This window comes from Heptranchias perlo, chromosome 5 (genome assembly GCF_035084215.1).
Source record: "Heptranchias perlo isolate sHepPer1 chromosome 5, sHepPer1.hap1, whole genome shotgun sequence".
Classification (NCBI taxonomy): Eukaryota; Metazoa; Chordata; class Chondrichthyes; order Hexanchiformes; family Hexanchidae; genus Heptranchias; species Heptranchias perlo.
Window position 1 is genome coordinate 9,101,648 of NC_090329.1, and position 26,355 is coordinate 9,128,002.

General features: G+C 41.9%; 1 protein-coding gene across 1 annotated transcript in view; it reads right to left on the reverse strand.

The window, feature by feature from the left end:
- The window catches only part of LOC137321575 (CUB and sushi domain-containing protein 1-like), a 2,214,006-nt gene that overhangs the window by 494,506 nt on the left and 1,693,145 nt on the right, over window positions 1-26,355 (reverse strand). Inside the window, exons 17-21 of the mRNA XM_067984007.1 lie at window positions 25,065-25,252; window positions 11,967-12,155; window positions 1,949-2,065; window positions 1,193-1,408; window positions 359-547 (exon numbers count right to left, since the gene is read on the reverse strand). Coding sequence (XP_067840108.1) covers window positions 359-547; window positions 1,193-1,408; window positions 1,949-2,065; window positions 11,967-12,155; window positions 25,065-25,252 — 899 coding nt within the window. The remainder of the gene's footprint in view (window positions 1-358; window positions 548-1,192; window positions 1,409-1,948; window positions 2,066-11,966; window positions 12,156-25,064; window positions 25,253-26,355) is intronic.

Sequence of the window (26,355 nt, forward strand, 5' to 3'; positions counted from 1 at the left end):
CAGATACAACTGGTCCCTGATGTGTATCCTCTATACGTTATCCAAGGATTCAACAGATTAAACATCACTTTATTTCAAAGTGTTTCTTAAACTTCAATTGACTTTGGTGCATTTACTTGTAAAATACATTGAACTACAGTCAACTCTTACTTCTACATCAACAATTTGACTTTCAACAATTATTTCCAGAAGTTGTCAATGTGAAGTTAAGGAATCTTTGGAATTGCTCACCGAGCAATTGATATCGTGACTGATATCATGCTGTTGTAGGTTTATTTTCTTGTCAGTAGCTTTCCTGGCAAGAAGTACAATACTCTGAACATTAGGATGCATGAAATGAAAGCATGTGACCACCTACCCACACACCTTGGAAGAGGTGCACTCCACACACGCCGTCCTCCTCCATAACAGGTGATCTGAGTAGCACCTTCTAGTCTGTATCCGGGAAAACAGGAAAATGTCAACGAGTCCCCGACTTCAAACTGAAACCCAATTCTCCGACTAAAAGCAGGGACACCGGGATCATCGCACGGCTCCAGCTCATACTCTGTAAGCAGAATATTTTAAAGCATCAAAATGTTACATTGAACGATAACATCAAGCACTCTTCCAGTTATTTGTAGGTGGTTATGGATAGCTCCAAAAAAAATGTCGAAGCAGAAGGATGGAAATGGTTTTTAATGAGTGATTGGGATAGTTTCTTCTTATCTTTCCTTCTCTTTAATGTTACATTCATGATTTACATTACCTAACAAGTAAAGCTTAAGTGTTCCATTCCACTGGAAACCCCACTTTGCTGAAATAAAAATTACACCAAAATTGGCAACTTATATTCTCTGCCCAGGTTGGTGCTGCCTTCTTCCTAGAAAGATTGCTCATTCACTCACAGTCCTTAGGGAGTATGGATACTTTGCAAATTAGTACTCAGGCCCTTGTGCACCATTTGATATTCTCATAAAATCCATCCATTTAGGGTAGTTATATTTCTTTCATTTAACCATGATAGGCATGATGATAGTGAAAGTATTTAACATTCAAAATGACAGCTAAAAACTAGTAGGACAGTGAAACATGCAACATTCAGTTGATTAGAGTATATGGTTTCCAAATAATTATCTCCCAATCAATGCTTTATTTTGCATTTCTATTTTTAAATAAAGAATTTAGGCTAACTGAAAGTAAGGTGTCCTACCTGAGAATGTGACGTTGAACCCCTCGTAAGATACTGAAAAGTCAGAGATGAAGCGTAGTTGTGAGGTATAATTTCCAAAGAGGCCTGCGTTGATGGTTGGAGGCAAGGCAGAGCCTGTGAGCCTTGCTACAGGTTCTGTGAAGCTCCCATCTTCTGTGATAATCAAATAGTCATGCGAGCTCTCAAGGTGAAATGTGTGAAACACCAACTGCACACCTAAAAGTAAACAAAAGAAGGATCTAAATGGAGATCAAACTGACATTATTCCCGGTCAGTGCCGGCAGATAAAGGTTAACTCTAATTTGCTTAGGCAGCTGAAAACATCTTTCAATTTGCAAAGAAGTTTAATTTCCTTTATGTGATATTTTTAGTGCACCAGTTAATACATTTGCATTAAAAAAATATTAATTTTCAGGAAGTGGACATTGTTGTGAAGGGCAGCATTTATTGCCCATCCTTAGTTGCCCTGAGAAGGTGGTGGTGGGCCTTCTTCTTGAACCGCTGGGTAGCGGTTTGATACAACTGAGTGACTTGTTAAGGCCTTTCAGAGGGCAGGTAAGAGTCAACCACTTTGCATGGGGCCAGAGTCACATTTAAGCAAGACCGGGTAAGGAGGGCAGATTAACTTCAAGGATTCATCTGAATAATAGTTCAAACATTTGAAGCAGTTAACAATGAAAGTTTTTAAATGATTTTATTATAGATGTATTCTCGGAAGAGGCAGGAACAACAGTGAAGAAAAACAATTGACCTTACCTTTTCCATGCGATACTTCAATTATCCAGGTACAATTTAAGGAATTAGGGTAAAAATCAGGAAATCCGGGAGATAGAATGGTTCCACTTGTGCCATGAACATAGCCGCCACAGAAAGCTAAGGAAAGATTAGACTTCTATTGTATCACTTGAATTTCAATGTGAAAGAAACAACGACTACCCATGTTCAACCCCCAAGCACCTGGCAGAAAATAAGTAAAAGTCTGTGTGCTTGGTATATAAAACACAGAGGATTTGTTTCTTTATATATAAAAGTGTAAAGAATTGAGTATATTACTATGCAACATTAGAAAGGTGTATGAACTGCAAAAAATGCCAATTCAAAATATGCTCCAGGTGAATTGAAATCTATTGCTAGAACAAAATCCTTTTACAATAAACTTATGTTTGTCACGACAATATTTCACTGCATCAGGGGCATTACAGACTGACACATTGATAAAATAAAGAAAGCAGCAAATTTCTGTCTTATTAAACAGCTCACCTTGAAGTTATTATGGTCTTAAAATAATGTTTCCAATATTAGCTATTCTGCATTTTAACTTTTGTCTGATTTAAATTTAACTTCATTATAACATTGTACAATACTGAGACTTTTTCCTGGAACTGAACTAGAATGAATGCTTTTAAAACTTTCAGTTAAAAGACACAGTTAATATGCAGGTAGTTGAAATGCTTTAGACGTAGAAAAATTGGTTCCTTCTGGCCTATTAAGATCCATTCAGTTGTTTCTAATGGAAATTGAAGATTACTGCTAAAATTTTCAGTGTAAGCCCGTCAGTTCACTGTAATAATTGTATTTAATTCAGTTACAGTTATTGTGATATTGGTAATTTCTCAGTATTGAGTTTCACTGCATTGCTTTATTTAATACTTCATCCTGTAAGAGCTGTATTGTTTAGTACCTGTGAGGTTTTATACTGATTCAGAGACTGCTACCTACTTCAAGTTATAATTTCTACTTTTTCAACATTTTGAGAAAGGTACAATTAACATTACAGGGTAAATTCACCAATCGTGTGCTCTCAGCGGGGAACCATACTTGAAGGGAGCATGAGTCAAAGACATGGCTACAACGCTGTCACACCGATTCTCCAACCTGCGCTCCCTTTGAACATGGTTCCCACTAGGATCACAACATTCAAGAAGCATTTGGATGAGCACTTGAAATGCCATAGCATACAAGGCTACGGACCAAATGCTGGAATATGGGATTAGAGTAGACAGGGCTTGATGGCCGGCGCGGACACGATGGGCCGAAGGGCCTCTATCCGTGCTGTATAACTCTATGACTCTATGACTCTATGATCGCAGAATTTATCCTTCTAAGAAATAGTCATGTCACTATTTAAAATGACGGGCAGAAAAACCTTGATGGGTCACATAGCAGCACAGGCTAAAGCACGACCACATGGTTAAGAATCAGATGTACAAATATTTGTGCTACAAAAGATGCTGGCATTAATTTTCCTCTTTAGCGCTTGGGCATGGATGGAGCGTGAACGGACAAATGAGTTGTGGAAGATCAGTGTTCCATCCTCCAAACCTGATTCTCACACTAAAGAGGAAAATTACCAACCCACATGTCTTACTCATTTCTATTCCACTCTAAGTCATAAGACATTAATAAACTTGCAGAATGGGCGTGTAATTGGCAAATGAATTTCAATACAGATAAGTTTAAGGTGGGGCATTTTGGTAAGGAGAATAAGGAAGGCCACATATTCCTTGGAAAATAAGAGTTTAAATGGGGCAAAGGAGCAAAAGGATCTAAGGGTACAGATATACAAATTATTAAAAGTAGCGACGCAGGTTAATAATGCCATAATAAAAGCAAATCAAGCACTGGGGTTCATTTCTAGAGGGACAGCAGAGAAGTTATGTTAAACTTGTATAGAACCTTGGTTAGACCACACTTATAGAGTACTCCACAATTCTGGTCTCCACATAACAAAAAAGATATAGAGGCACTGGAGAAGGTGCAAAAAAGATTTACAAGGATGATGCCAGAACTGCAAAGTTACACCTATTAGGAAAGATTGAACAGACTGGAATCTTTTCTCTAGAAAAGAGAAGGCTGAGGGGGCACCTGATATAGTTCTTTAAGTTTATGAAAGAGTTTGATATGGTAGATATAGAGAACATATTTCCACTTGTGGGGGAAGACCAAAACTAGGGGCCATAAATGTAAGCTAGTCACTAATAAATCCAAAAGGGAATTCAGGAGAAACTTCTTTACCCAGAAAGTGGTTAGAATGTGAAACTCGCTACCACAAAGGCTGAGGCGAATAATAATGATGCATTTAAGGGGAAGCTAGATAAACATATGAGGGAGAAAGGAATAGAAGGATATGCTGGTGGAGTTAGATGGAGAGGTGTAGGAGGAGGCTCGTGTGGAGTATAAACGCCGGCATGGACCAGATGGGCCAAATGGCCTGTTTCTGTGCTGCACATTCTATGTAATAATGGACCGGTCAGCATCTGCTGTGGCTAACCTTCTAGATGACATAACATGGTTACAGGTGTAGTGCCAGAGGACTGGAGGACTGCTAACGTTGTACCGTTGTTTAAAAAGAGAGAAAGGGATAGACCGTGTAATTAGAGGCCAGTCAGCCTAACCTCAGTGGATTGAAAAAATTCTGAGGGACAGTATTAATCATTGTTTAGAAAGGCACAGCTTAATCAAGGACAGTTAGCATGGATTTGTTAAAGGAAGTTCGTGTCTGACTAACCTGATTGAATTTTTTGAGGAGGTAACATGGAGGGTAGCGCATTTGATGTAGCCTACATGGATTTTAGCAAGGCATTTGACAAAGTCCCACATGGCAGACTGTCAGAAAATTGGCTGAGTGGCAGGAAGCAAAGGGTAATGGTCGACGGGTGTTTTTGTGACTGGAAGGCTGTTTCCAATGGGCTTCCACAGGGCTCAGTACTCGGTGCCTTGCTTTTTGCAGTATATATCAATGATTTAGACTTAAATGTAGGGAGAATGATTAAGAAGTTTGCAGATGATACGAAAATTGGCCATGTGGTTGATAGTGAGGAGGAAAGCTGTAGACTGCAGGAAGATATCAATGGACTGGTCAGGTGGGCAGAAAAATGGCAAATGGAATTCAATCCAGAGATGTGTGAGGTAATGCATGTGGGGAGGTCAAACAAGGTAATACACAATAAATGGGAGAATACTGAGAGGTGTAGAGGAAGAGAGGGACCTTGGAGTGCATGTCCACAGATCCCTGAATGTAGCAGAACAGTATTGATAAGGTGGTTAATAAGGCATATGGGATACTTTCCTTTATTAGTCGAGGCATAGACTATAAGAGCAGGGAGGTTATGCTAGAACTGTATAGAACACGAGTTAGGCCGCAGCTAGAGTACTGCATACAGTTCTGGTCACCACATTACAGGAAAGGTGTGATTGCACTCGAGAAGGTACAGAGGAGATTTACGATGATATGGCCAGGACTGGAGAATTTTAGCTGCAAGGAAAGAATGGATAGGCTGGGATTGTTTTCTTTGGAACAGAGGAGGCTGAGGGGAGATCTAATTGAGGTATATAAAATTATGAGGGACCTAGATAGAGTGAATAGGGAGGACCTATTTCCCTTAGCAGAGGGGGTCAGCGACCAGGGGGCATAGATTTAAAGTGATTGGTAGAAGGATTAGAGGGGAGCTGAGGAGAAATCTTTTCACCCAGAGGGTGGTGGGGGTCTGGAACTCACTGCCTGAAAGGGTGGTAGAGGCAGAAACCCTCAACTCATTTAAAAAGTACTTGAATGTGCATTTGAAGTGCCACAACCTACAAGGCTGCAGACCAAGAGCTGGAAAGTGGGATTCGGCTGGATGGCTGTTTTTTGGCCGGCACGGACATGATGGGCCGAATGGCCTCCTTCTGTGCCGTAAATTTCTATGACTCTATTCTAAAGGATAAAATTAATTCCCACCCAGAAAGACATAGATTATTTAAGGGCAGTCAGCATGAACTTGTGAAAGGCAAGTTGTATTTGACAAATTTAGGAGACTTCTTCAAGGAACTAACAAAGCGTATTGATAAAGGAAATCCCATGGATGTTGTGTACATGGATTTGCAAAAGGTATTTGATAAGGTGCTATATAGGAGGCTTGTTGATAACATGAAGTTGAAGAGTATTCAAGGGGATGTGGTAGCAGTGATAAGAAGTTATCTAAAGGACAGTGGATAAAGAATAATGATTAATGGATGTTTTTCAGACTGGAGGATTGCAAACGGTAGTGTCCCTCATGGGTCGTGTTTAGACCATTGCTCTTAATATACATAAATAATCTGGACTTGGATATTGGGGCACAAAAGAAAAGTGGATAACTATTTGAAGCAGGTATGGGGAAGGGGAATAGGGTCAAATGAGTAGTCTTTTCAGAGAAGCAGCACACACACAATGGGCCAAATGGTCTCCTAATGTGCTGTGCTGTAACATTCTATGACTTTATTCTATGATTATAGAGCATAATTCATGTCATAATTCATTGTAAAGCAAAGCTGCTAGCCATGTGAAATGTGATTTTAAAAGAAAGCTAAACCTTTTCACAAAAAAACTGAATGAAAATGATTCAGAGACCCATAGATAGTTTGGTAATATAGACCATTAGGTTAATTCTTAATCCCTTAATTTTGCAATATTTCTACATCCCTTTTAAGATTGCATAGCGTGAGGACCTAGCTCCCTGCCCATGTTACGAGTGCCAGAATGTGTCCCAGATCTGCGAATCTTACAGCGCATAAAACACAATCTCAAGGAGGCGAGGACATTATTGATAAAAGATATTAGTTATTAGGCTGTAAAGGCGAATCCAGATTATCTTCTGTTCCCCTTTCACCAATTTACTCCTCTTCCCCCTTCCTCTGCCAGAATACAGCTCCACAGATGCAAGTTGCCTTCTAGTGTTTCATCCAAATGATCATTCTACGTATGTAAATCGAGATAATGGATATTGCAGGCTATTCAACTACAAGGGGACATCAGAGCTGAGTACAACCTTTAATCACCATTCATTTATCTGCATTTACAACAGGGGGCATTGGAGGCCGAACATTTAGAGGGTATGTGAGTATAGTGGTTATGGTACTGAACTATTAAACCAGAGGATTAGTTCAAATCCCATCATGACAATTTATAAAATTGATTTTGTGAGCTGGCCAAAAAAAAACATGAAATCTGTTCGGTTCTGGTATAAAAAAATAACTGGTTTATGAATGGCCTTCAAGGAATGGAACCTGCCATCCCGACCTGGTCTGTTCTGCCTGTGACCACAGTCCCACGCGAAGCGTTTCACTCTTAACACAGCCTTATCAGCATTGCCCACAGCCCAAAATATAAAAATAAATGATTTTCCCCCTGCCCCATCCAAGAAGTGCTGTGGCCAACTGTAATTCTACTTACCTTCCCAGCTGAGATCAGCTCACCCAATAAGGAGCAGCACTTTTCTGGCCAGTTATTAACTTCCTTAACAAGCTGAAATGACACTCGAGCTCCTGAGTTGAGGCCTTTAACTAGATGTCGTAGTGAGCAAACTTGAGTGAAAATTCTAAGCCAATTTTCTTACTCTCCAGGCAACAGTTTTTTTTTTGCTGTTTCCCCTGAGAATTCAAACTCAAAATAGCTTTCTGGAGAAGCATACAGACCAGGAAAGTTGCAAGTCTGACCACCAGTGTGCGCTGATTAAGATTCAGCCTGGGAGCCGTTGACAGGAGCGCGTGGAATGGACTGGGGGGAGCATGACTGAAAGCGCACTGTGTTCACCACACACATTCAGACCATTTGAAAAAACAAATGTAACAACTACTGAGCCACAACAGCTGCTCTGACTGCAGACAGAAGCACTGAGGGCAGATGGTCGCATCAACGAAATAATTTTGTATTCCAAAACTAATTAGTCTTAAATCATTTTGTTTATTTGACTGAATTGAGTCATTCAAATGCATCCATTGCCTCGCAGTTTATGTATTTCTGAATGTTTTCTTAGGGTACATTGATCAGGCTTTCAGAGGCCTGTTGGGAAGTTTCTTCTTGATTGACTGGCATGGGCATCATGGTTCAATTGGAGACCTTCAGCACTGAGTCACCAGCTCCTGGTTGCATGCTGAAAACTTTCGTTATCATCAGGGTCAAGAAGATATGGATCACATTCGGCAGAGGCTGAGGCTGAGGCTTTGAGGCTAAGAAATTTCAGAACCCACAGCCAACTATAAATAATATAAAATTAAGACATTATATAAAAATAAGGACAGAATGTACACCTTACAAGTGGGGAATGAATTATGTTGGCACATCCTGATCCAATTATCCCACACCCTCTAATCCCACAGCATCTGAAGACTACACTTGGTCTTGTATCCAACGTCACAGTAGGTCAACTAGCATATTTAAAAATCTTACTTTTCAAAAAAAATTCTGTACTGTCCTGAATAGCTAATATATTTTATTTCCTGACTGGGTGCATAATAGTTTTGAGTTGATCATTCATTCCCCACTGTTGCAAAGCTCTTTTCTGTGGAAAAGAGAAGGATAAGAGATAACCTAATAGAGGTCTTTAAAATTATGAACGACTTTTTTTTTCCTTCATTCATGGTACTTGCGTATCGCTGGCGAGGCCAGCATTTACTGCCCATCGCTGATTGCCCTTGAGAAGGTGGTGGTGAGCCGCCTTCTTGAACCGCTGCAGTCCGTGTGGTGAAGGTTCTCTCACAATGCTGTTATGGAGGGAGTTCCATGATTTTGACCCAGCGACGATGAAGGAACGGCGATATATTTCCAAGTTGGGATGGTATGTGACTTGGAGGGGAACGTGTAGGGGGTGGTGTTCCTATGCGCCTGCTGCCCTTGTCCTGCTAGGTGGTAGAGGTCGCAGGTTTCGGAGATGCTGTCGAAGAAGCTTGGCAGGTTGCTGCAGTGCATCCTGTGGATGTTACACACTGCAGCCACAGTGCGCCGGTGGTGAAGGGAGTGAATGTTCAGGGTGGTGGATGGGGTGCCAACCAAGCGGGTTTCTTTGTCCTGGATGGTGTTGAGATTCTTGAGTGTTGTTGGAGCTGCACTCATCCAGGCAAGTGGAGAGTATTCCATCACACTCCTGACTTGTGCCTTGAAGATGGTGGAAAGGCTTTGGGGAGTCAGAAGGTGAGTTACCCGCTGCAGAATACCCAGCCTCTGACCTATTCTTGTAGCCACAGTACTTATGTGGCTGGTCCAGTTGAGTTTCTGGTCAATGGTGACCTCCAGGATGTTGATGGTGGGGGATTCAGCGATGGTAATGCTGTTGAATGTCAAGAAGAGGTGGTTAGACTCTCTCTTGTTGGAGATGATCATTGCCTGGCATTTGTCTGGTGCAAATGTTACTTGCCACTTATCGGCCCAAGCCTGGATGTTTTCCAGGTCTTGTTGCATGCGGGCAAGGACTGCTTCATTATCTGAGAGGTTGCGAATGGAACTGAACACTGCAATCATCAGCGAACATCCCCACCTCTGACCTTATGATGGAGGGAAGTTCATTGGTGAAGCAGCTGAAGATGGTTGAGCCTAGGACACTGCCCTGAGGAACTCCTGCAGCAATGTCCTGGGGCTGAGATGATTGGCCTCCAACAACCACTACCATCTTCCTTTATGCTAGGTATAACTCCAGCCACTGGAGCGTTTTCCCCCTGATTCCCATTGACTTCAATTTTACTAGGGCTCCTTGGCGCCACACTCGGTCAAATGCTGCCTTGATGTCAAGCGCAGTCACTCTCACCTCACCTCTGCAATTCAGCTCTTTTGTCCATGTTTGGACCAAGGCTGTAATGAGGTCTGGAGCTGAGTGGTCCTGGCGGAACCCAAACTAAGCATTGGTAAGCAGGTTATTGGTGAGTAAGTGCCGCTTGATAGCACTGTCGACGACACCGTCCATCACTTTGCTGATGATTGAGAGTAGACTGATGGGGCGGTAATTGGTCGGATTGGATTTGTCCTGCTTTTTTGGACAGGACATACCTGGGCAATTTTCCACATTGTCGGGTGGATGCCAGTGTTGTAGCTGTACTGGAACAGTTTCCTAGAGGCGCAGCTAGTTCTGGAGCACAAGTCTTCAGCACTACAGCTGGGATGTTGACGGGGCCCATAGCCTTTGCTGTATCCAGTGCACTCAGCCGTTTCTTGATATCACGTGGAGTGAATCGAATTGGTTGAAGACTGGCTTCTGTGATGGTGGGGATATCGGGAGGAGGCCGAGATGGATCACGCACTCGGCACTTCTGGCTGAAGATGGTTGCAAATGCTTCGGCCTTGTCTTTTGCACACACGTGCTGGACTCCGCCATCATTGAGGATGGGGATGTTCACGAAGCCTTTGTCGTGTCCGCTGCCTGGTGGTCCGATGCCAGGTAGTTCATCCGGTTTATTCTTATTATGTTCAATAGGGTAGTTGTAAAGAAGAGGTTTTCACTTGTGAGGGGAGTCCAAAACTACAGGTCATAAATATAAGATAGACAGTAGAAATATAGGAGTTCAGGAGAAACTTCTTTACCCCGGAGTGGTTAGAATGTGGAACACGCTACAACATTGAGTGGTTTAGGCGAATAGCATAGATGCATTTAAGGGGAAGCAATTAAGTACATGAGGGAGAAAGGATGTGCTGAAAGAGTGAGATGAAGTGGGGTGGGAGGAGGCTCGTGTAGAGCATAAACCCGGCATAGATCAGTTGGGCCGAGTGGCTTGTTTCTGTGCTGTACATTCTATGTAATTCTATGCAATAGCCAGGTGCCTTGCCTTCTGTAGCAATTGAGATTTACTTTTTTTGAAAAAAGTTGACAGAAGCTACTTTTTAAAAAAAACACAGCGCTGAGCAAAGCAAATGAAGCCGTTATGATTTACAATGGTCCTGGACACTACCACACTGATCTAAAAGTAGCTTGTATTTGCAATTTAAATTGTGTCGCCAAGTTAGTGATTATGAGGGTGGCAGTGGTAGTCTGCAGTGTCCTGAATATTAACAGGGTTCCTGCTTCTGATAGCTATTCAGTGGTCCTGCTGGAAACAAGAGTTTATAGTCAGAGGTTGATAGCCGGGCTCGGCTCAGCTGTGGATTCACCTCTGTCCCAATAACTAAATTGTTCCCTGCCATTTACTATCCAAGTTCACATATGAAGTATGATTTCTATCGACAGATACCAGAGGTCAGCTGCTTCCTGGAATCATGGACTGCCTTCAGTGGAAGAGGGACAATGTGAAAAAAAAATTAAAAATCCAAAGATTGATGTTGTGTCATGGTTCAGCGTAATAACAGTTACCAGGATCTAATTACATCTGAACGAAAAGAATACAACATTTAGTGGCCTCACATTATACAGTCAATTTCTTTTCTGACGATTAATAATGTATTAAAACTAATAATGAACATTACAAAAAGGCTCAGTTTCTAGCTCCTTTTAACTATGAAAACGAGCCCTAAATTTTCAGGCCTTTGAAATTGTAATGATTCACCTAAGAAACATTAGCTTCTCAACTTTAAACATTATTTTCAAAACCTAAACATTGACATTTATACTCCTTCTTAATTCTTTAGATAACCCAGTGATACATTTACTTTCTCTGATTTTCATTACTTTACATTTCTATTTTACTTTCTACCCATTTTTTGTTTTCAAATGTCTGTTTCATATTATTGTTTCAATAGCAAGAATATTGATGAACAATTACGTTAAATGACGAGGGTTTCAAATTATGAAGTGACTTGTTCTCAAGTTACTAAATTTCTAGTAACCCAAATTCCCCTTTTATCTGAGTTAATGTATCAGAACTATCAGAGAAACTCTGTTTCTCTCTCCACAGATGCTGCCTGACCTGCTGAGTATTTCCAGCATTTTCTGTTTTTATTTCAGATTTCCAGAATCCGCTGTATTTTGCTTTTATTTCCCTTTTATCTTGTGAGGCAGATACTTTGATTAAATAAAAATATTTCTGTCGATATGCGCGAGAGATAGGCACCTACCTTCACAGCTTGGTAAAGCATGGTTCCATTGACGGTTATCGTCACATACCAGGGGTTCATCGTCACTTAGTGTGTACCCTGGGCAACAATTGAAAGTCACAGTCGACCCAATAGAAAAGTTGTTCCCTTGTCGCCGCCCGTTTACAGGAATCCCTGGGTCTAAGCAAGAATCTAATTCCAAGGTAACACCTACAAAACACATAATTAGAATGATGGAAGATAATTTAACAAATCAAACATTGTTATAGTTATTTATTACTTTAATTGTGCATGATTCAAGAGTTAACTGTAGGATACTAAAAGTTTTTGGGAGTATTTACTCCTGCTGATGTACACAAGAGTTGGCTGTTTCCAATCTGAGAGCTACAATTTGAGCTATATCTCCCACATAGCATTTCAGCCCACGAATAGGAAGAAGCACTAATCCTCTTAATCAGCAATGAAATGCATTTAGGAATTTGAATTAGAACTGGGAATGCAAAGCTGGAACTGGGTTTTTTGCACAGAGTGAGGAAAGCCAATTTGACGGGTAAGCCACTGCAAGGACCCAGGGAGAGGAGAGACACAAGTTTTGGGAGCGAGCTTACCCAAAAAATGCCTGATGCACCAGACCGTGAGAGAAGATGAGAAGGTAGCTGAAAGCTGGTAACGCCAGCGAGTCACCTCAGTCATGCACATTGCTGACTTCCCACGCAGGGTACCCGCACTACATAGTCCAGGGAAGTCAGGCATCCACTAGAATCCCAGACTTCTGTTAGTGAAACTCTACAGCCATCCCATACACTCTACTCCTTACTGAAGAGTATCATTTATGAGGAGAGGTCGGTTCGGGGTGTCACACATATGAATCAAAGCACATGCACCAAAGGACAGCACCACGCAATTCAAGTTTCCAATGTTCACACACTACAAAAATGGCTTGCACTTTGTTTGGAGATTGTGCTGAGTATTTATTTGTCACTGTTTACAATAGCAGGAACCCAGCGTAAGGTGCTGCTTAAAGAACTGAGCATGATAGTATAGGGCAAGTTGCTTTCAGCATGATTACTTGACAGATATGGTTTGACCCTTTAAGAAATGCTGTATCTGGGGCAGTCTTTGGAAATCATCTGGAATTAGTGCCTGGCACACCAATCTTCCTTGCAGCATTATTGGATATGCTATTAGTTCCTTTCACCCTCTCACTCTACCATGGTTATGTCATCCTGGTTAACAAGCTGCATACTGAGGACTTTCTTCAGGGTACAAATTATGAAGCATGCAGCAGATGCCAGTTATACTGGGAACCCTGGTTTGGGGGGTGGCGGATTTGTACAATAAGACTGCCTTTGATCAGTCCAGATGTGTGAAGTGCTGCTTGCCAAGATACTGATGGTATGTTTGATAATTCTGGTTTTAGCGTGAGCTTTGTTACACTTGGGCTTTTGATATCAGCCTGACAAAGAAAACGACTTGCATTTACATGGCACCTCTCACGATCTCAGGATGTCCCAAAGGCGCTTTACAGCCAATGAAATTGTTATTGAAACGTAGGTACTGTTGTAATGTAGGAAAATTGGAAAATACTAATATAAAAAAAATGAGAAGCAATAAGTGTTGATTGGAAGAATGTTTTATTCCCCCCCCACAGAAAGTAGATGTGTGAATAAGACCGTATTTAATTCCATTAGAAAGATGCTGGACGAATACAGAGTTAAGAATAGAATAGCAAGTTATAATGTTAAGTATAAGCAGGCGTCCATTTCTCATAGGAGTGTACAAATGTCGGCTGTAAATTATAATAAAATTTGACAGGACTAACAAATAATAATGTAGATTGTATTGTTAGGTTTGTGTTTGCTGACTGCAGTGCATACTTCAGGCTATGAGTAACCACCTCTGAAATAATACTAGTAAATGAGGATTGTGATATGATTTCATTCCAAGTTAAATTTCATAGGTCAATTTATTGCACTGGTTTTGTTTTTTGCACTCTGTACCCTGTGCAGTGTGATGTGGGTGTGAAACCACCTGAATCACATTTAGGCAACTGGCATGAATCCAACACAGGAGGGTAATTCTCACACCATCTTGGTTTTCCAGCTGCTTCAGTGTGATTGCAGGTAATACATTGGTGTAGAAAATCATTTCGATTGTGTAAACTTTTATGCTGCTTAAACTAATTTGGCTCCAAACTTAATTTTACACTGAGCCTTGAAGTTAGAGCAGAAAACATCTGTGTTCTAGAAGTGAACCCCATATCATTCTGGAATTCTGAAGTGAGAATGTGCAGTAACTCAATGGCCTTATAGTACAACGATACTGGGTTTTCTTTTAACTTTTGTGCTGCTGCATTGAAGGTCTTTCATACAAATACTTAGCCTTCAGCCTGCTGAAAACCAGTTGTGAAATTGTAGGAATTGGTATATAGCAGGCTAAGGGCATACAATACACTGAGAAATTACTCCAAATTCAGCCGCCGAAAGATTATATTAATTACACGAAAGAGTTCTGTTTGATTTCATCTATTTTTATTGGAATATGCAATTTTGTGCATTTGGAAAAGTCTATTAATTAAATGTCAATCATGATTAATATACTAAAATTATTAATAAACAAGCTGGATAATCCAGTCCATTAGTGAATAACCTGATTGCTCCAAATATGCACTGTGCACCTTTAATGTCTCAGACTATCTTGTTTTAAATATAAAATCCTTCAAAACTAGGATTATTTACACAAGCTCACCTCTAATCTCATAGATTTACCGTACTCTTGCTCTGCTGTGTACCCCCACCTCATCCCATTCTGCTATGCCCTGTTACTGGGGCCATCCCACTCCATCTCTGGCCACTGCCTTTCTCCATTCCAAGATGTTCTCTCCTGTGTTTCTGAGCGACTGCCTCTTCAGATTGGCTTCACCGTTTTGTAACCTAAGGCTGCAGCGAATTACTGGATTTAAATTCAATGTCTGGCAATGCTAGGAAAAGTAATTTAAAAATTACACAGAAGTTACAATACAGAAACAGACTGTATTGCCCCTCCAGTCCATGTGGCATTTACCCTTTACATGAGTAGTATTCCTAATCCCATGTGCCTGCTCTGTTCCTGTATTCCTTTATTCCCCTTTCTTTCAACCACCTAAATAACCTATTCTTAAAAGTTAACATCATAGAATCATAGAAAGGTTACGGCATGGAAGGAGGCCATTCAGCCCATCGAGTCCACGCTGGCTCTATGCAAGAGCAATTCAGCTAGTCCCACTCCCCCGCCCTTTCTCCGTAGCCCTGCAATTTTTTTCCTTTCAAGTACTTATCCAGTTCCCTTTTGAAGGCCATGATTGAATCTGCCTCCACCACCCCCTCGGATAGTGCATTCCAGATCCCACCCACTCACTGTGTAAAAAGGTTTTTCTTCATGTCACCTTTGGTTCTTTTGCCAATCATCATAAATCTATGTCCTCTGGTTCTTGACCCTTCCACCAACGGGGACTGTTTCTCTCTATCAACTCTATCTGGATCCTTTATGATTTTGAATACCTCTATCAAATCTCCTCGAAACCGTCTCTGTTCCAAGGAGAACAACTCCAGCTTCTCCAGTCTATCCATGTAACTGAAGTCCCTCATCCCTGGAATCATTCTAATAAATCTCTTCTGCACCCTCTCTAAGGCCTTCTTATCTTTCCGAAAGTGCGGTGCCCAGAACTGGACACAATACTCCAGTTATGGCTGAACCAGTGTTTTATAAAGGTTCATCATGACTTCCATACTTTTGTACTCTATGCCTCTATTTATAAAGCCCAGGATCCCGTATGCTTTTTTAACTGCTTTCTCAACCTGCCCTGCCACCTTCAATGATTTCTGCACAAATACCCCCAGACCTCTCTGTTCCTGGACCCCTTTTAGAGTCGTGCCCTCCAGTTTATATTGCCCTCTAGTTTAAATCATCTCTTCCTCGATCACAAACTCCAGAAATTCATTCTGCAGCATCAGAACCCTCGATGTAAAAAAGTTTCTCCTGATCTTTGTCCTAAACCACTTGCATTTAATCCTGTATCTACCTCCCTCCAACCACTGGAAACACTCTGTTTCTATCTACTCTGTCCCATCCCTTCATAATTTGAAACAACCTCTATCAAATCATCCTGTAATCGTTTTTTGTTCTAATGAAAACAGGGCAGAGTGGGCAGACAGCAGGCCAGAGGAGGAGAACCACATGACAGGCAGGGTCACAGGGGCCTGATGCTGGGAACAATACACATTTAAAACTGGAGTTTGTGCTGAGCACAAATTACAGCAACTGACCCCTTCCTGCAAAGGATAAAAGAGATGGCCTGGTGTTAGACGCTGAGATTAAAGTGTATACTTTCTCACAAGAGATTTACACTCCGCTGGACAGCTTGAGTTGTCAGACCCTTTCTGTCCCACTTCAATAAGTCGGCAAATCAAATGTCAAGGTAAATAAATGACTCCGACTTTCAGGAGTACTTGTGAAGCCAGCAAACTTTAATCGCATCATCAAACCCATTAACACCAACTTCCCCAGAAACTGTAACGTCATTCTGGCAATTTGTTTTTAAACTTTTATATAACAAGATCAAGTGCACCTCCATGTACAGTAACACACAGGGTGAGATGAGTAATGAGCCTCTATGTACAGTAACACACAGGATGAGATGAGCAATGAGCCTCTATGTACAGTAACACACAGGATGAGATGAGCAATGAGCCTCTATGTACAGTACACACAGGATGAGATTAGCAATGAGCCTCCATGTAAAGTAACACACAGGATGAGATGAGCAATCAGCCTCTATGTACAGTAATACACAGGATGAGATGATTAATTAGCCTCCACGTACAGTAACACACAATATGAGATGAGCAATGAGCCTCTATGTAAAGTAACACACAGGATGTGATAAGTAATGAGCCTCTATGTACAGTAACACACAGGATGAGATGAGTAATGAGCCTCTATGTACAGTAACACACAGGATGAGATGAGTAATGAGCCTCTATGTACAGTAACACACAGGATGAGATGAGTAATGAGCCCCTATGTAAAGTAACACACAGGATGAGATGAGTAATGAGCCTCCATGTAGAGTAACACACAGGATGAGATAAGCAATGAGCCTCTTTGTAAAGTAACACACAGGATGTGATAAGTAATGAGCCTCTATGTACAGTAACACACAGGATGAGATGAGCAATGAGCCTTTATGTAAAGTAACACACAGGATGTGATAAGTAATGAGCCTCTATGTAAAGTAACACACAGGATGTGATAAGTAATGAGCCTCTATGTAAAGTAACACACAGGATGTGATGAGCAATGAGCCTCCATGTACAGTAACACACAGGATGAGATGAGCAATGAGCCTCCATGTACAGTAACACACAGGATGAGATGAGTAATGAGCCTCTATGTAAAGTAACACACAGGATGAGATGAGCAATGAGCCTCTATGTACAGTAATACACAGGGTGAGATGAGTAATGAGCCTCCATGTAAAGTAACACACAGGATGAGATGAGCAATGAGCCTCCATGTAAAGTAACACACAGGATGAGATGAGTAATGAGACTATGTACAGTAACACACAGGATGTGATAAGTAATGAGCCTCTATGTACAGTAACACACAGGATGAGATGAGTAATGAGCCTCTATGTACAGTAACACACAGGGTGAGATTAGTAATGAGCCTCCATGTAAAGTAACACACAGGATGAGATGAGTAATGAGACTATGTACAGTAACACACAGGATGTGATGAGTAATGAGCCTCTATGTACAGTAACACACAGGATGTGATGAGCAATGAGCCTCCATGTAAAGTAACACACAGGATGAGATGAGCAATGAGCCTCTATGTGAAGTAATACACAGGATGAGATGAGCAATGAGCCTCCATGTACAGTAACACACAGGATGTGATGAGCAATGAGCCTCTATGTACAGTAATACACTGCATGTGATGAGCAATGAGCCTCCATGTACAGTAATACACTGCATGCGATGAGCAATGAGCCTCCATGTATAGTAACACACGGGATGAGATGAGCAATGAGCCTCCATGTACAGTAATACACAGGATGTGATGAGCAATGAGCCTCCATGTACAGTAATACACTGCATGTGATGAGCAATGAGCCTCCATGTACAGTAATACACTGCATGCGATGAGCAATGAGCCTCCATGTATAGTAACACACGGGATGAGATGAGCAATGAGCCTCCATGTATAGTAATACACAGGATGTGATGAGCAATGAGCCTCCATGTACAGTAATACACTGCATGTGATGAGCAATGAGCCTCCATGTACAGTAACACACGGGATGAGATGAGCAATGAGCCTCCATGTACAGTAATACACTGCATGTGATGAGCAATGAGCCTCCATGTACAGTAATACACTGCATGTGATGAGCAATGAGCCTCCATGTACAGTAATACACAGGATGTGATGAGCAATGAGCCTCTATGTACAGTAACACACAGGATGTGATGAGTAATGAGACTATGTACAGTAACACACAGGATGTGATGAGTAATGAGCCTCTATGTACAGTAACACACAGGATGAGATGAGCAATAAGCCTCCATGACAGGAGGCTCACGAAAAAAAATCAAAACAATATTAAATTAGGAATTACGGAAACAATTCAAATTTACCAGAGTCCCGGAGAAAAATTATTCAAAATATGACCACATTAAATAATAAATGTCTGTGTGATGTGATGGAACAGCAATAATGCGCTGGTTATTGTCTTGTTAGTGTCAGTAACATCTTGTGTGTTTGAAGAAACTTGGGACATGTATCCACTCAGTTGTTTCCAAATTTTCATCCAAAATCCCAAATATTTGCAGACCCAAAGTCCCATACTGCTGCCTGTATTTTATTACTCAAAGTGTCAGCCCATTTCCAATTAATAATCTTAGAACCATTGAGGTACAATAAGTAAAAGCAGATGCAGCGAAAATAAAAGATTAATGGGTAAATTCCTGATCAGACACTCCGTCACTTGCAAGAAACACTGGTCAGAAATTCACGTGCCTGCGATCCCTGACATCCCTTTCAATCATTTAAATGGACTAAAAAGGGCGTGTTTTGGGTCCGTGATTTCCCAACCAGTGCGGGAGAATGACCAACTGGGGAACTGTAACCTAACTAGTGCAATTTCAAGAGCAATTTCCCAATTGTGCCCAAAACCGAAATTCTACCCTTTCGAACAGCTTTCAAATCCTCAGGACATCCGAAAGTTCTTTGCAACCAAGCAATTACTTTTGAAGTGTAGTTACAACTGTTCATGGAGGCAAACATGACAGCTAATTTGTGCCCCAAAAAGAGCAATGAAATAAATAACCTGTCAATCTATTCTGGTGACGTTAGTTGTTCGCCTGGACATTTGGAGAACCCCCCCCACCAACCCGAGGGCGATTTTCATTTCAAGCACACATCACATGGGTGGGCAGTGAATCAATTACACCACCGGGTCTCATTTAAATAAAATTGCCGAGCCTGCCAGCGCTAAATAAGAGATCACAGGCGGCTGTCCAAATGATGGAGGTGGGAAATCCCCTGACTCCTCCGTGGAGCCGAGCCGGTAAGAAGACTTCAAAGGGTGAGGCTGGCAATAGGTAGGAGGGCCACAGAGGAACTGTCAGCGGGCAGAGGAATTTTCATTCATGCGTCGCCCAACAAAAAGGGACTTGTGGTCAGTTAAATGATATTATTAAGGTTTAACAGACCCAGTGAGATATCATATGTGTAGATGTGCTGCTCTCCTCCTTTTATTGCCCCAACATGCCCCTCGTTGTGTTTGTTTTGCTCAGTTAGTAACACTTTCTCCTCTGAGTCAGAAGGTTGAAGGTTCAAGCCCCACCACAGGACTTGCTTGCACAATCTAGGCTGACACTCCAGGAGCAGCAGTTAGAATGGCACCTAGAGGCCAAGGGTCGTCACTTGAGTGCTGCTCTTCTGGAGCCCGACAACCAACACAAAGTACTTCTACACCCTCCTCAGGTCCGACAATGAACATGGAGACTTCTCCCCTCCTGCTCCCACACACAAGGCCAGATATTAGATGCACAACTATCAACTCTGTCAGATTTCCAAAAATCCTGGACACATACCAATTGGAAGAAGAACAGGAGGAACAATTTCACATTGATATTTTCTCAATCAACTTTTAAAAAGGCATTAACTACAGTCTGTTGGGAGTCATACCACCCTTCCTTTAACCAGAGAACTGAATGCTGAAAATCAGCCTCTCTTTGCGATAGCTACAGATGCCAACCTGCTCTCCAATCATGATGATAAACTCATGTTATGGCATCCGAACAAAGTGATCTGAATCAGATCTAAATCAGAGTGGCCAAAGCTGGGTTTCCATAAATAAATCGAAAGCAGCTTTGGATGGCTGGATTTTCAATTTTTGTTCACTGCCACATACAAAGTCATCACATTTAAAATTGGGCAGCAAGTTGTCTTTTTTCACTACACATGGAGGGCATTGTTTCCTTTGAAAATTTAAAGCTTGTAAAGACTTTTTCAGATATCTAGAAGGTGATCTTCCAGGCTCAGGATAGAAGACATTTTTGAAGGAAAAGTTAATTTGCCATTCTCTACATCAGCTCAAAAATAAGATACTTGAATAGATGAACAGAGAGTTACATTTTAATTTTCACAGCGCGCTGGAAATTGGGCCCTTTACTCCGATAAAAGCACTTTGAGGATCCTCCACTAGCAAGCTGGTCAACCAATTGGGCGGATGGAATAAAATAGAATTTTTCCACGCAGTGAGTTGTAGAGGGGGTGCAATTTTCATGTGCAAGTCTAACTCAGTTCAAAATGGTTTAGAATTGGTACGAATCCCATCTGTGTGGCAAATAACACTAAATTCTCCTGTCTAAGCTAATTTGAATAATTATTCACAACTCAAGTGCAAACCTAATTTCATTTTTTGAGGTGGTCATTAATGAAGTAGCTAAGGGAGTGTCTATGGATGTTATTTATATGGACTTCCAGAAGACATTCGATAAGGTTCCACATGGAATTGGAAGCGCATGGAATTGCAGCCAAACTCTTGACACGGGTAAGGAAATGGTTAGGAGGTAGGAGACAGAGAGCAGGGATAATAAATATGTACTCCAAGTGTCGACTCCCACCTCCGTAACATCGCCCGTCTCCGCCCCTGCCTCAGCTCATCTGCTGCTGTAACCCTCATCCATGCCTTTGTTACCTCTAGTCTCAACTATTCCAATGCTCTCCTGGCCGGCCTCTCACCTTGTACCCTCTGTAAACTTGAGCTCATCCAAAACTCTATTGCCCATATCCTAACTCATGCTAAGTCCCGTTCACCCATCACCCCTGTGCTTGCTGACCTGCATTGGCTCCTGGTCCAGCAACGCCTCGATTTTAAAATTCTCATCCTTGTTTTCAAATCCCTCAATGGCCTGCCCCCTCCTTATCTTCCTAATCTCCTCCAGCCTTACAACCCTCCGAGATCTCTGCACTCCTCCAATTCTGGCCTCTTGCGCATCCCCGATTTTCATCGCTCCACCATTGGCGGCTGCTAATGCCCGAAGCTCTGGAATTCCTTCCCCAAACCTCTCTGTCTCTCGCTCCTCCTTTAAGACGCTCTTAAAAACCTACCGCTTTGACCAAGCTTTTGGTGACCTGTCCTAATAGCTCCTTATGTGTCTTGGTGTCAAATTTTGAGGCGGGCGGCCCTAAATTGTTTCTTCTTGTCAGGTGAGCTGCCTGTGGAGGCATGGCTAGTGCCAGCAGTTTTCCCTGAGTGTGTAGACCAGGTCCGAGGACCAATTTATATCAATCCTCGTGTCTCTTGGTTCGGGCACACACTGCTTGCACAGCGCCGAGTCTGGGCTTGACTAATTTCTACCCCAAGTTTTCACCAACACATCTGCTAAAGCAAGGCCTTTTCACCTCCCTCTGCTGATGCAGGGGTGCAGGTACCAGCAAAAAGGCAAAAAGCACCTCTTGGGCATAGTTCCTCCTCTTCCTCCGAATGTCAATTAAGAGGATTTGCATTGGTAAACCCACTGGTGTCAATAAAGGGAGCTGCAGGCAAAAAATAATGAACCACAAATAGCAGACAGGCTCATAAAAACTTAATTGCAAGCAAGGAAAATAATATCAGTTAGGTGCAGAGAAAACACTTTAACTTCTGTCGGCCTTCACCAGTATTCCTGGGCTTTCTGAATATTTGGTGTGCAGAACGCTCATTGGCTGCAAAATGGAATGGCACTTTTCCCCATCAACTTTTGCCGTGAAGCTCCCACCTGTTTCAGATGGGAACTTTCAACTTCTCCCCTGGTCTGATTGGAATATGGAGTTGGGCCGATATTTTACAATTATCCAGTAGGACTCTTTGCTGCCCGATTTCACAGCCCTACATGTCTCACATACATGCATGATATTGTTTCGGGACAGCCGTTTGGACACCAGAAAACATGGAACAGATCAAAGTCATTTGACCCAACAAGAGAAGAGAGAAGGTGGTGGGTTTCATAGAGAAGATGAGCTCAGAGAGGCCATGAGGGGAGATAGGAGAGATCCTAGAGAAAGAAGCGTGATCTGGTCTAGAACATGGAGGAGATTAGAGGGAAGGGAGGGAAGTTTGGCTTGGTTAGCAAGAGGAAGGCAGGGGGGTGGGGGCTACGGAAGCAGCTGAAAGGGTGGTCTCAGTCTTAGTGACAAAGAAGTCCATGAGCTCCCTTAGCCATCCCGATCCCTATGACCGCCAATATTGTTGTCAACCAGATATTTATCCGGTTTCATTTTGAAGGGGTTGAGTCACTCTGCTTCAATTGCTTTTGTTGGGAATATTTTCTGTATCTCCACTATCATGTAAGAGAAAAATGTTTCTCCAAATCTCTAGCTAATTTTAAACCTGTGCCCGTTAGTCTTGTGCTTATGTTTGCAGCCCCATTCCAGATACTTAAGCACAAACTCTAGGCTGAAACTTCAGCACAGTACTGAGGGAAAGCTGCACTGCTGGAGGTGCAGTCTTTCAGGTGAGACGATAAAAGGAGGTCCCGTCTGCCCTCTCAGGTGGACAAAAACGATCCCATGGAACTATTCCGAAAGAAGAGCAAGAGCGTTCTCCCCAGTGTCCCGGCCAATATTTATCCCTCAACCACCATCAGTAAAACAGATTATCTGGTCGTTATCACATTGCTGTTTGTAGGACCTTGCTGTGCGCAATTGGCTGCCCCGTTTCTTACATTACAACAGTGACTACACTTCAAAAAGTACTTAATTGGCTGTAAAGCACTTTGGGGCGTCCTGATGTCAAAAAAGGCACTAAATAAATGCAAGTTCTTTCTTTATGTCAAACAGGGCTCTTACATCTACATGATCTATGCCTCTGTATTTTCAAAAACTGGATCATATTTCCCCTTAATCTTCTTTTTACCAATGAAAACAAGTATAGTGAAATGAAGATTTCCTCACAACTTTGAGCCTTAAGTCCTGGAATTATCCTTGTTGATGTCTGTCTGTCTGTCTGTTTTGCTGCACTATCCATATCCAGGAGGTATTCTCATACAGTGTTACACTTCTTTTTGTCTCTCAAAATTCCAGTAAAACTTGTATTCAAAGCAGTTTGAAGTAATATTTGGGAAATCATCTGGTCCACTCAATTATGCAAAGAAACCGTAAAACTAAAGGTCACCCCGTTGTCTATTTATATATCACACTGCTTAAACTTTTGAGCAAAGTGATTTTGAAGGGTAATGTCTGCTAGTTTAAATTGAAAGTATGTGGTTTTCACATTTGCACCTCTTCAAATATTGAAGAAAGAAAATAATTAATCTTTTGTCACAATATTCACAACGTTTATCTCAGCACGTCAAGTAATTGTGAAGATGATATGAACATTTGCATACGGAGGGTATAAGCTGATTCAAGTCCTATGTGTGAATAAAGATATGAGATACAGCGAAAAAAGAAAATCATGAAGTGTCTGTATTGTTTCCATTAATCTTTTTATGTGTGCTTATCGAGAAACACAAAATCCAGCACATCCACAATACTATCAGAATCAAATTACTGTGTTTATCTCAAAGGAAAATCTGCTCATGAACCGAGGGCAGCAAATGTTCACTTACTGAAATTGAGTAGAGGCAAAATTACATAAAATTTGCTCATCCTTATGTGTAGGCATAAAATTGATTGTATTGAGCACAGGCTGCAGTGTTCATCTGTCCAGACTCTACCAAGAGAGTTCAGGACCGTCTGTGTGTACCGAGGCAAAGTTCAATACTAATAAGTCAAACTGTGGAAAGGTCAGACCAATGCATTAAAGAGTGTGCTCCCCATTAAGTCAGACTAATAATGTTTGGGAAGTTCTGACTGACATCTGTCAATGCGATTCTTGATTTGAGAAAACTAGATAATGTTACTTGTCCCCATTGCTGCTATACTCCTCCTTCAAGAGCTCAAATGCACGCGGCAAATACTAAACTAAAGTCTACTCATGAGATAAAAGTGCTGCATTGTCAGCCTTGTGATGAAAGCTGACCCAAATTTACCACAGCAACCTATGTCTTATGATTCATCGAAATAAATTCTGCGATTCGCAGAAGATAACTGTTTAGAGGTTGGAATCAAAATGTACATTAAGAAAAAAATGCATTTTGAAATTTCTGTAGGGAGATCTTTATACAACGTTCATTTCACGCTCTGTTGGCATAAATCAAGCCAAAAGCATTGCGTGATCTCCTCATGCCTTCAAAGTTAGCAGCACCACTGCACCAATGTAAATACTGCCTCTGGTGGTGCGGGACAGCTGGCGCGGTTACCCATCCATCAGGAAAAAATCCGAGAGCCAGACCATAAAGCTGCAAACAACGACCTTCAAACAATTGTGCACTCATATTTGTTTGTTGTTATTGGTGCTGTAGGGCCCCCTCCGCAACATAAACTGGACAGATTCTACAGGACCAGGAGCTAAAACTATTACAGAACCATTCCTATTTGTAGAATTATGTAATATAATTACAGCATCAGTGTTCGCCTGAGGACCTAAGGATATCTTGTTTACACAAACAGTTCTGTTTGCAGGAGATGAAAGGAACTTACTTTCATAGCGAATCTGAAAACCGACACTTGAACGACTATTGTCCGTAGCTAATAGAAGGTACATGCAATTGCCGGTGCTGATCAGAAACTGGGGTGCTTGTGTACCATGGTATTCTCCTATTAAAGGCGATGAATTAACAGGCCCATCCCGGATTTCTAATGTGTCGTAATTAACTTCAGTTTGAAACCTGTGAACAAAAAAAAACAATTTAAATCAATTTACTATTTTACAAACACCTCTGGGGAAATGGCCAAACAGAACAGTACATAAATTACTCAACATTCATAACATTCAGAAAGTACATGCGGTTGAAAAAGAAGATATGATTTTTTTTAAATTGCAGGATAGGAAGTCTATCTAATTGAGATATGCTTGTCTCACACAAAATAAAGCTACTGATTAACATTAGCAAATGTTAATAGGTTTAGTATAGGCAATTACCATCTCCAACAAGAGAGAGTCTAGCCACTTCCCCTTGACATTCAACGGCATTACCATCGCCGAATCCCCCGCCATCAACATCCTGGGGGTCACCATTGATCAGAAACTTAACTGGACCAGCCATATAAATACTGTGGCAGGTCAGAGGCTGGGTATTCTGCGGCGAGTGACTCACCTCCTGACTCCCCAAAACCTTTCCACCATCTAAAAGGCACAAGTCAGGAGTGTGATGAATACTCCCCACTTGCCTGGATGAGTGCAGCTCCAACAACACTCAAGAAGCTCGACACCATCCAGGACAAAGCAGCCCGCTTAATTGGCACCCCTTCCACCACCCTAAACATTCACTCCCTTCACCACCGCGCACTGTGGCTGCAGTGTGTACCATCCACAGGATGCACTGCAGCAACTCGCCAAGGCTTCTTCGACAGCACCTCCCAAACCCGTGACCTCTACCACCTAGAAGGACAAGACCAGCAGGCACATGGGAACAACACCACCTGCACGCTCCCCTCCAAGTCACACACCATCCCGACTTGGAAATATATCGCCGTTCCTTCATCGTCACTGGGTCAAAATCCTGGAACTCCCTTCCTAACAGCACTGTGGGAGAACCTTCACCACACGGACTGCAGCGGTTCAAGAAGGCGGCTCACCACCACCTTCTCAAGGGCAACTAGGGATGGGCAATAAATGCCGGCCTCGCCACGATGCCCACATTCCATGAACGAATGAAAAAATATATAAAATATTAAATCGCCCCATGCTATAAGTTGGTTGTAATTAGCCCACACCCCCATAAATTAATTTTAATTACCCCAGAGGGGGCAATTTTAACCAGATCCACCC